This window comes from Phaseolus vulgaris, chromosome 3, assembly GCF_051622355.1.
Source record: "Phaseolus vulgaris cultivar YP4 chromosome 3, ASM5162235v1, whole genome shotgun sequence".
Taxonomy (NCBI): domain Eukaryota; kingdom Viridiplantae; phylum Streptophyta; class Magnoliopsida; order Fabales; family Fabaceae; genus Phaseolus; species Phaseolus vulgaris.
Window position 1 is genome coordinate 16,644,475 of NC_143500.1, and position 10,677 is coordinate 16,655,151.

At 33.9% G+C, this 10,677-nt stretch overlaps 1 protein-coding gene across 1 annotated transcript; it reads left to right on the forward strand.

Moving 5' to 3' along the window:
- Nucleotides 1–2,074: 2,074 nt before the first annotated feature.
- On the forward strand, nucleotides 2,075–8,668 carry UPL5 (ubiquitin protein ligase 5). Its single transcript, XM_068607029.2, has 3 exons — nucleotides 2,075–4,144; nucleotides 6,535–7,124; nucleotides 7,909–8,668. The coding sequence occupies exons 1-3, from the start codon at nucleotides 2,401–2,403 to the stop codon at nucleotides 8,170–8,172; spliced, it is 2,598 nt and encodes an 865-aa protein (XP_068463130.1). The 5' UTR covers nucleotides 2,075–2,400; the 3' UTR covers nucleotides 8,173–8,668.
- Nucleotides 8,669–10,677: the final 2,009 nt, after the last annotated feature.

The following is a 10,677-nucleotide window of genomic DNA, read 5'->3' on the forward strand; positions in this document are numbered from 1 at the left end:
GAATTATAATGGTGTGTGACTAGTTTAAGATTCTTTACAAGTGAATAATGACGTCGCATAAATCAAAAATAATTAATGTCATCACATTAATCAATGTAATTTGGATTGTTGTGCGCATTAAAATGTGAAATTAGGTGACACGGATATTTCATGCATTGAAGTTGATATTTTATGCACGTGGTTCAAAGTAAAGAGACGTGTATTTGTACAAGTACATCAATTATCCAATGACAAAGGTCAAGTGAGTCAATTATCTACATATTACCATATATAAAATATGTCGATTTTATATGCGGATATGAATACAAGGTAAGATAATGACATGCAATGTCATCATGTTCACAATTGAAACAAAACATCACTCATAGTTTTGAATTTGTAACTTTATACATTCCTTAACACAAAAACAACTCAACATGCAAAAAAATTCTACTACATTTATGGTAAGTTTAACATCACTAAAAAAATAAGGTATATAATTATCCTATAATGAAAAATAGGTGGATCATGACACATCCAAATTATATGGCATGAATTAGCAGAATTTTTAGTAAATAGTGTTGCATATTGATTATTAGCTAAAAAAGAATAAAATTACCAAATGGAAGAATTGTATAAATTGTCTTAAAAAACTAAAAAATAATATACCACCTATTTATATACTATAGTAGTTTGTTGATAATGTGAGTATGAAAATAACGTAAAAAAAATAATTAAAAAGACTTTTAAAGAAAGAATAAAGAATTTAAAGGATATGGAAGAAGAAATTAGAAAATTGATTTGTAAATTTAAGAAAATATAATAAAAAAATATTTTAAAAGTTTCTAGAAAACTTTAGAAGTTTATTTTTTTTAAGAATAATTATTCAACTAACAAAATGCATAAACTCACAAAAGCAAATTATTAAAGGAGGAAGAGAATTTACTGTTATTGTACTCCACTTATCTTAGAATCTATTCTTCTAATTTTTTTCATATTTTTTTAAGATCTAAATTATTTCATTTTAAAAATAATTCAAAATAACCAAATTATATATTTATCTTTGGAACTAGTTTTTTATTTATTTTCAACATCTTTATATTTATGCCATACTTGAATAATTTCATTTATCTTATATTTATTTTAAGTTTAATTATATATATATTAATTAATTATTAAAAGTATTTAGGGTCAATCTCCATGTAAAAGTCCTAATACACAAGTAATTTTAAAAATATTGTGGGGGGTAAGATCCCTTAGATGAAAGAAGGAACTCATTTGATTTGTATTTTAAAAATAGTAATTACAAAAAGTTGTGTTATTACTTAAGATTTCCTCAAAAATATTTTGATTAAAAAGATAAAATACATTTTTGTTCAGTTTAAAATATAATTTTTTTTTAAATAAACCCTTATTAAATTATTTATTGTCTCAAGAAATGAAATATTTGAATAAAATTACACATTACACCTATCTGTAACAATATTTTTTATCAATCAAAGACAATTTAGTCCTTCTAAAAATTCATAATTCCTAAAATTAAGAATTCATAGGAATAATTATTCTTGAGAATGAAAAGATTCTCTGGTGCCAAATGAGATGGTTCAGTGGTATCTGAAACTGTATGTTACTTAAACTGTATTTCACTTTTGATTTACTTAAACTGTATGTTAAATAAATAGATATTATGGTTTAAGTATTTTGATTAGTTATTTTTAATATTATTGTGGTTCGCAGTGTGAAAGAAGTATAATATATTTAAATTTAGTGGCATTTTACTGGGAAAGAAAAAGCAGGAGATAGAAAAAAAGTAAAAAGGAAGTGTTAGAAGGGCTAAAGTAAAAAAGTTGATATATAATATTTAATAGTTTAAACCTAAGAATAAAAAAAGAGAGAAGAAAAAGTCTGACAGCTTCTCTGCTAAGTATGCAGGAGAGACATTATCTCTGATGGTTGAGATTAATATAAAATGTAAAATAAAAAATAAGAAATAAAAAGTTAATGTTAAAAAAAATCCAAATAAGCATCCGCTGCTTCGAAAAGGCAGAGGGTCCCACCGTGGCTTATTGGTGAGAGAAGAAGCGTGAGATGCACCGTGCGATAGTTCCAAACATATGAGCCTCAGCACAGTGGAAGACGACACCGTTTGGAAGGCCATTGAAAAAACCAACACAAAGTGGTCGTATATAAAGAAGCAGCAAGGGGATTAGGAGGAGAGACAGAGGAAGGACGGTAAAACAACAAACCAAACCAAAACCCAAATTCTTTTTTGCACAGACACACACTTCCCTTTCCGGTTCGTCTGGTCTCGGCCCGGCTCACCGCAGGACGCACCGGAGCGACGACGACGTTCGTGGATGGCTTTTTGGACTTTTCACTCGGCTTGTCTCTGACACAGCCACTCGGGGCGGCGCCTCCTAAATGTCTATGATTGAAACCCCCGCCGTCCACCACCTCAGCGGGGGCCCCACCGATCACCACCGTCACTCCTCCAAACGAAAACTCGACGAAGAAGATGACGGAGATTTCTCGGACTTAGTCTGTGTGAGGATGCGGAAAGAGGAAGCGGTGAATTCGTGGTCTGGCTCCTCCGGCGCCGCCGGAAGCGGCTGTTCCGCGGCCTTGCAGAAGCAGCGATCGCACATCCAGTTCTTTGTGCGAATGATGTCGGCCGGAAACACGATTGTGATGCAGGCCTTCCCCGAAGACAGCGTGAAATCGATTCACGAGCGTATCCAAAGCATGAAGGGAATCCCGGTGTTTGAACAGAGGCTAATTTATCGAGGCAAGCAGCTTCAGTGGGAGCAGACTCTCGCCGAGTGTTCCATTCAAAACGACGCCAATCTTCAACTCGTTGGTCGTATGCGCAGTACTGAACACCCTCAAGCATGGCAAATTATCAACGACATGGTTTCCCTCGTGTATCGACTCTGCTGTGGTGAGGCTGTTCCCGATTCCTTGAAGACTATCAAGGGGTTAATCACCAATTACTTGAGCATGACTCCGAGGATTGACAACGAATCTGCTTCTGGGTATTTTCAGATTTTCATGTCTTCTTCTGCTCCTGACGTGCTTGTTATGCTCTATGTGTCCCCCTATGCAGGTAACAAGGAATGTGCTGATTCTTGTGTTAGGCACTTTTTGAGTGCTTGCCGGAATACCTTGTCTAAGGCATTGCATGGGCAGTGTGCGTGTGTGGTGTTGGAGTTTTGTAAATTGCTTAGGAGAGTGGGATGTAATGACCCTTTGTATCTCTATTGTCGGAGTACCTTTGGGTCCTTGTTGGAAACTGCTGGGGTTTCCTACGCTGGTTCTGATAATGCTAAGGGGTTGGTTTTGATTAAGGACATTTTCCCCTTTGTTTTTGAGCTTGCTAATTGCTTGTTGATGGACTTGGAGTCGAGTATGCAATCCCCCACGGCCGAGGGGCCTTTGTCTAATGATATTGTGGATTTTACTGCCTTCTTATTGCCTTTGAGAACTGGAATCAAGGAGCAACAAGCTGTCAACGGTTCTATGGCTGAAGACAAAAACAATAAGGATCTCTTGCACGCCAAAGAGATTGAATATCTTCACTGTTTGTACATTCAGTTATTGAACAAAATCGACCAGTGCCTTCAAAAAATTGACCAGAGCTTGGTTGGCCAGGAAATGATGGAAGGTGATGATCTTTATACTGCGTGGTCTCATTATCTTTCCATCTTGAAGGAGTTGTATCAAATTTCTAAGCTTTATGATGGTGCTGAAGATAAGCTTTGGAGTGTTTTGAGGCTACATAAAAGTGTTCTGTGTCTGTTGATTGTTCGATATGCAAAGAGAACTGATGAGCATCAGTGGATTCTGGAGCATAGGTGTGTGACCAATTTTGAGTCTAGAAGGCATTTGGCCATGATGATGTTCCCAGAGGTCAAAGAAGACTATGAGGAGTTGCACGAGATGCTTATTGACAGGTCTCAGTTGTTGGCTGAGTCTTTTGAATACATAGCACGTGCTGAGCCTGAATCTCTACATGCTGGCTTATTTATGGAATTCAAAAATGAGGAAGCTACTGGCCCAGGCGTACTAAGGGAGTGGTTTCTTCTGGTATGCCAAGCAATATTCAACCCACAAAATGCTCTTTTTGTGGCGTGCCCAAATGATCGAAGGAGATTTTTCCCTAATCCTGGTAAGTTTCTCCTGTATTCTGAATTGATTCTTTTTATTTTCAATAACTTGGATGGTTATGATTTACAAAATGACCTTTATTAAGATTATAAAATATGTTGAGTCTTAATATGATCTATATTTACATGATGCTCCTTCTGTTAACCTCCGATTACTCATCACTCATTGGTTTTCCTTAAATGAAATGTGCTCCTATATTGTGAAATCCCTGGATGATCTCCATTGTCTTGTAGGTCTACTATGCTTCAATTTATTTGATTGTGCAGGGGACTATACTTAAAAGTGTGAACTTTGGTACATACATTGGACAGGACATGACATGACATAGTTAATGTCTTAAACGAGGACTTTGAGAAAATATATGCAAGCACGAGAGGAACTCAAACTGAAAATTAAATGAGTAGTATAACAAGAGATCTAACTGAGAATACAGATTTGTATATTCTTCTTCCTATGATTATGGGCAGCACAAAATATTATTAAGAGACATCATTTTACAATGCAAAATCTCTTACAAGGAAAACCACAAAACAAGAAGTTGAATTATATCTTTAACAAAAGGTGTATTCCAAACAATTTGCTAAGTTACACTTTTTATATGGTTAATGAACCTCAAATAATAATACGGAGAGGCATTTTTTTCTAATGTCTTATATGGTTGGATATTTTTTTATAATCTAGTGTTGAGTCGACTAATCATGTGTCTTGCCCAATGAAAGGATAACTTCTTAAATTTTTAGAAATATTCACTTATTTTTTGAAATTTCTTTCAAGAAGCAAATATAAATATCAATTATTTATTTGGAATAAGCTAAATTAAACACACCTAGTGAGCAATGTCTAACTCATGTCAGTGTTAGACATAAAACGAGAGGGAGTCCTTGCTTCATACCTCGATGAAAAGGTGATGCCTAACAATACATTCCATGAAGCTCTAATCGAATGCTTCCCTGATATAAAAACTCTTTAAATTTCACTTTGAGGGGATCCAGGGAGGGTAAATGTATGCCTGCAGCCTTTACCCCTAAGGGAATGGAGTGTTTCCAGGATTTGAATCGTGATCTCTGGGTAATGAATCGTAAACCTTCTATGCTAGGATGGATGTTGCTGAAAAACTATTTTACATATGAAAATGAAATTGGATAATATTCATTTTAAACTATTCAACCATTATCTAATGCACCATGGGTCATAGGTATAAGTAAAACTTATCAACCACATCATGAAATTATGAGAAAAGGTGAGCATATTTGGTTTTATGTGAGGACGGTCTATGTAGAAGACATTTATCTTTTACGAAGATTGATGGAATGGTACTAAATCAAATAAAGAAACTTACATGTGGCTTTTATTGGCCTGAGAGTGCCAAAAGTAGTGTTGAGGAAGGAAAGGTGTTTGTGTTATTTTGGCTGTACAAGACATGTATGATGAGGTAATTACTAATGTGAGAACTCCAATAGGCAAGACAGATTTTTCTTTAAGGATAAGGTTATCTCAAGCCTAAAGAGTTTACTTGTTTAATCTAGCTTCGGAAGTGCTTGCCAGGGACACACTAAAGACTTTCCCTAATGATGATATAGTTTTGATAGAGGAATCGAGGAGAGTAGACAACCACTTAAACTTTGGAGCAGACGCTGTAAACAATGTGTTTTCAATTAAGCAGGAGTAAGGTGACTTTACGTTTTACTGAGGAACAAGACTTGGAAGTAAAAAGGAGTGAAAGTATCATACTTAATGTTTCTGAGTTTTGGATTACTGAAATGGAGAAAGACATTGGTAGCTAAATTCCAAGGCAAGTTTTATTGTATTGTTATAGACTGACTATACTTTACGGTAGTGAATGTTGAATATTAAATGAACAGCAAGAGAAAAGGGTGGGAATGATAGAAATGAGAATGTTAAGATGGAATGATAGAAATGAGAATGTTAAGATGACGATCGGCTGATTGCCGATCGCACTGCTGTGCCCACCTTGGTGTTCTCCTTTTTTAACACACACGCACCACTGTTCTCCTCTTTTTTATTATCACAGTGCTCTTCTCTTTTATTCTTGCTGCCTTTTATAATGGCTTCAACTTATTAGTTATTTTATGTATGAACATTTTATGAATTATGAACTTATTTTCTGTTGTGTTATGTATTAAATATTATTTTTCATATGTTAGTAACTCTTATGAGTCTAGTTACGGTCCTCGAGTTAATATACTCGAGTTACGATCTTTTATCTCCTTTTCCATCTTCTTACGATTTACGAGTTTGACAACATTGGTTGCTTGTTGCTTGGTTTGTGTTCAATATTTTCTATGTTGCTTTATATCTTGTATTCATTGTAATCATTATAGCATTTATAGATAATGATTTTAGCTTATATTTTTGTGTACTTGTTTGCAGCATCTAAGGTACATCCTCTGCACCTTGAGTACTTCAGCTTTGCTGGTCGAGTTATTGCATTAGCTTTGATGCATAGGGTGCAAGTGGGTATTGTTTTTGATCGTGTGTTTTTCTTGCAATTGGCGGGAAGCTATATTGCTTTAGAGGATATCAGGAACGCCGACCCTTGTCTGCATACTAGCTGCAAGCAAATATTGGATATGGATGCTGATTTCATTGATTCAGATGCATTAGGACTGACATTTGTTAGAGAGGTGGAGGAATTAGGACAGAGGAAAGTGGTTGAGCTCTGCCCTGGGGGGAAAAACGTTGTAGTTGATAGTAAGAACAGGGATAAGTATGTTGAACTTCTTATACAGGATCGCTTTGTAACATCCATATCTGAGCAGGTATCACATTTTGCCAAAGGTTTTGCTGATATTCTTTCAAACTCCAAGCTCCAGCAGTACTTCTTCCAAAGTTTAGACCTTGAAGATCTTGATTGGATGCTGCATGGGAGTGAAGACACCATTTCTGTTGAGGATTGGAAAGCGCATACTGAGTATAATGGTTATAGAGAGACAGATATTCAGATATCTTGGTTTTGGGAGGTATGTGCATGCTGCTATTATTAAATCTCACGAAGTTTGTCTTTATGTTCCATCTCCTGTTTAACCGTTCTCTGCTTCCATTTTATCAACTGAACAAAATGTGTTTTATTGCCTTGGTGCTTCTTGGGAAGCATCACTGTGGTGGTTACTTTGAAGTGTCCATTTTCCCAAGGGAATTGATTTCTGTTCACTGCTGTTGGAATCCACTTTTCAACTAACCTGATCAACAATCATTCTAGCCTGCTAGAGTCCTCAACTTTGTTATTGTAAATTATTCCTTTCCTTAAGCCCTGATAAGCTCAACCTTTGATGCGCCTCATATTATTATCGGAACCTCTCTTCTGTACATTATCTCTAATTTTTGTTGCTGAAGCCTCAAACCATAATTATTATGCCTTATTTACTAGAAGACTGTTATTATTGTAGCCATGTTTTCCTTCTTTGAAACCGAACTGTCAAAGTTGTTTTATGATTGTCAGTTTTGGCCCTTTTTCTGATAGCATCTAGCTTTATACATTTTGAATATGCAGTGGTTATGCTGACTGGTAGTATCATACCAAATATATATTTTTGAATTTTTGGTAGTGCTAGCATATAATTTCATCTTTTGTTTAGTAGTCTGAATATTAATTTCCCCTGTCTCCATTTAGTTTATCAATGATCTCTTTTTAACTAAAAGATGGGTGGTTATTAATTAGTTCTAGAGTGCTTTTCAAATAACTAAGTATTTTATGATTTGTTGAGAGATGCTCAGTTTTTTTCTGTTGAAAAACACTTTTAACAGATTGTTGGGAGAATGACAGCCGATCAAAGGAAGGTTCTTCTATTCTTTTGGACATCGGTAAAATATTTACCAGTTGAAGGTTTCCGTGGTTTGGCTTCACGGCTCTACATATACAGATCCATTGAACCTGGTGATCGCTTGCCTTCATCTCATACATGTTTTTTCCGGTTGTGTTTCCCGGCTTATTCATCTATGGCTGTCATGAAAGAACGTCTTGAACTCATCACTCAAGAACACATTGGCTGCAGTTTTGGTACTTGGTGAACGAATACACCTGCAATCTGGATAGAAGTGGTTTTGACTGCACATAGAATTATCGTTGTACAGATTATAAGAGTATTCCATCTGTTCTCTAATTGGATACTGTGACAAATTTCACCAGTTCTCTATTTTCCAAAGTAGTCAAGGGTTGCAGTGCTATTGGTCTGTCAAATGTTTATATTGGATAAAGTATAAAATAAAACAGGGTTTAAAGAAGGAATATTGATCTCTCTTATGATCTAGCATTGCTATTGTAGTAAATAGCTTATTTTGTCAAGCCATGGACATGGGATAGTGGTGCTCAGGATGGATCGGGTTACGGCCTAACGGCTTGCTGCTTGCTCCCCTCCCCCAGTAGAAACAACAAACTTTAAGTTATCACAGTCTTCATCTATAAATTATATTCAACTATAACGACTAATTTTTTTGCTCATTATTATTTTGTTATCAACTTTATGCAATTGTTTAGCTATAATAGATAGTGACTGCTTTCTCAGTACTTTTGGTTTCATTCATTCCAATTCCTCAAGATAGATGGATATATTTTTAGTTGCTGCATAATTTTGTTGTCACGTATCATACTGCCGATCAGGGAGAACTGTTTATTTTATATTTTATTTTGAAATCTATACAATTATAACTTATTTTAATTTAGCATTGTAGAAAGAAATGTTTTTTTTATAATATTGTATTTTTTGGGCTTTAAGTTTTGTTTTTGAAAACAGTTTTTAATAAATATCTATTACATTATTATTTTGAGATCGAGTACGAAAATTGTAAAACGACCGCGTTTGGATCCAGTAGGGTGCAAGATAATTAGAATGAAGGCGGTGAGAAATTTAGACTAGTAATCCATGGGATTAACATATTGTGATATTGAGTTAATTGTTGCAGGAAGCCCCTTTGACACGAGGAATCACAATTTGAGAAGTTTTTTTTTCAGATAACGGTGGATGATTTTTGCTTCCGTTTTGTACGTCATTGTGATTGTGATTTCTTGGGTGGTGTACCCAAGTCTATATCTTCTGACGTTGATATAATGTCAACTTTGGTTAATTATATGGGGGTATTTCTTTATGCACCCCAAACAAATTTCTCCTTGCATCCCATTAGAAATGATTGTTTTAGTCTTTTTAAAATTGATTTTCAGATTATTCTTTCAAGAATGTTTTTGAAACATGTTTTTTTAGAATTCATGAAATATATTTCTGAAAAACATTATTCAGAACAATTTTTGGAATAAATTTTTCAAAAAACATATTATATATGTTGTGATAAGTTGAAAGTCCGATTATGTCTCTATTTTTTTTTTTAATTTTTAATTAAAGTTTTCAGTTGGATTAACAACTTCAGTTAAATAAAATTGAATACAGAATAACTTCAGTTAAATAAAATTGAACACTGAATTGATAACTTTAGTATATTTATCTTAATTAAAGTTATCGATTCGATTCACAAATTCAGTTGTTTTTTTATCTTAATTAAAGTTGATTGACAAATTCAGTTGTTTTTTTTTAAATAATTAATATTTTTTTAAATTAAAAAATGTATATGACAATAATTTTTTTTTAAATTACATGAAGTGAATAAAAATATTGTGAAAATTTATATTTTATAGATAAATAATATTAAAAAAATTAAAATTAAATTTTGTTTCCACAAAAAATAAAGTTATCTAAAATTAAGTTGGATTAAAAATAGGTTGTGTAATAAATGTAAAATATTTAGTACTTTTTAAATATTGTTAAAATTAAAATACTTTTGTTGTTTTTAAAAAATTGAAATTATGTTCGTGAAATAGCGTTTATAGTTGATACAATTATAAATAAAAGGGATGACATATAAACAATATTTAGAAAATGATAAATAAGTACAATTTATATATTATTAGAAAATAAAAATGTATGAAAAGTTGTCATCTATGAGAAGTTGTGTCACATGTGGTCTTTTTCGTTGTTTTCATGGTCGTCCTTGGGGCTATTGTTCGGATAGAAGGGTATGAGGGGGCAGAGGTGAAATGTCATTATTAGTGCCTTCGACTTCATTGTCATCACTCTGATTTTTGGACACCTGTGAAGGCATTGTTGGTTGATAATACTGCATGAATGACATTGGATTGTAGGCAAATGAGGGTTCATGGTAGAGGTTGCAAAGGGATTTGATGGACCAACAAAAAATTGTTGTTGATATGGAAATGTTGAGTAGTTGAAAGGTGGTTGATGGAATGACATGTGAAGTTGATCTCTATATCCGAACAATTAGGTCGGTTGAACACCTGGCGAACGAAAAGATTGTTGTTGAAACGATTCAACTTGAGAAAAAGATCCGATATGATGTTGATAGTGAGGTTGTGTAGTCTCCTGTGGCATATCATATTGTTTTGAAAATATGTTAATTTTGGATGAGTGAATGAAGAATAATAAATAATTTTGTAATTGAATTTACATCGTCATTGAACGATGACTATATAGGCGAGATGTAGCAGATAATATGGTTGATGTACCATTG

Bases quoted from the DNA above. Each gene is read 5' to 3' on its own strand.
- UPL5 (XM_068607029.2), top strand. From the start codon at position 2,401: ATGTCTATGATTGAAACCCCCGCCGTCCACCACCTCAGCGGGGGCCCC. The intron at 4,145-6,534 runs GTAAGTTTCTCC...ACTTGTTTGCAG, and splicing joins GAGATTTTTCCCTAATCCTG to CATCTAAGGTACATCCTCTG. The intron at 7,125-7,908 runs GTATGTGCATGC...CACTTTTAACAG, and splicing joins AGATATCTTGGTTTTGGGAG to ATTGTTGGGAGAATGACAGC.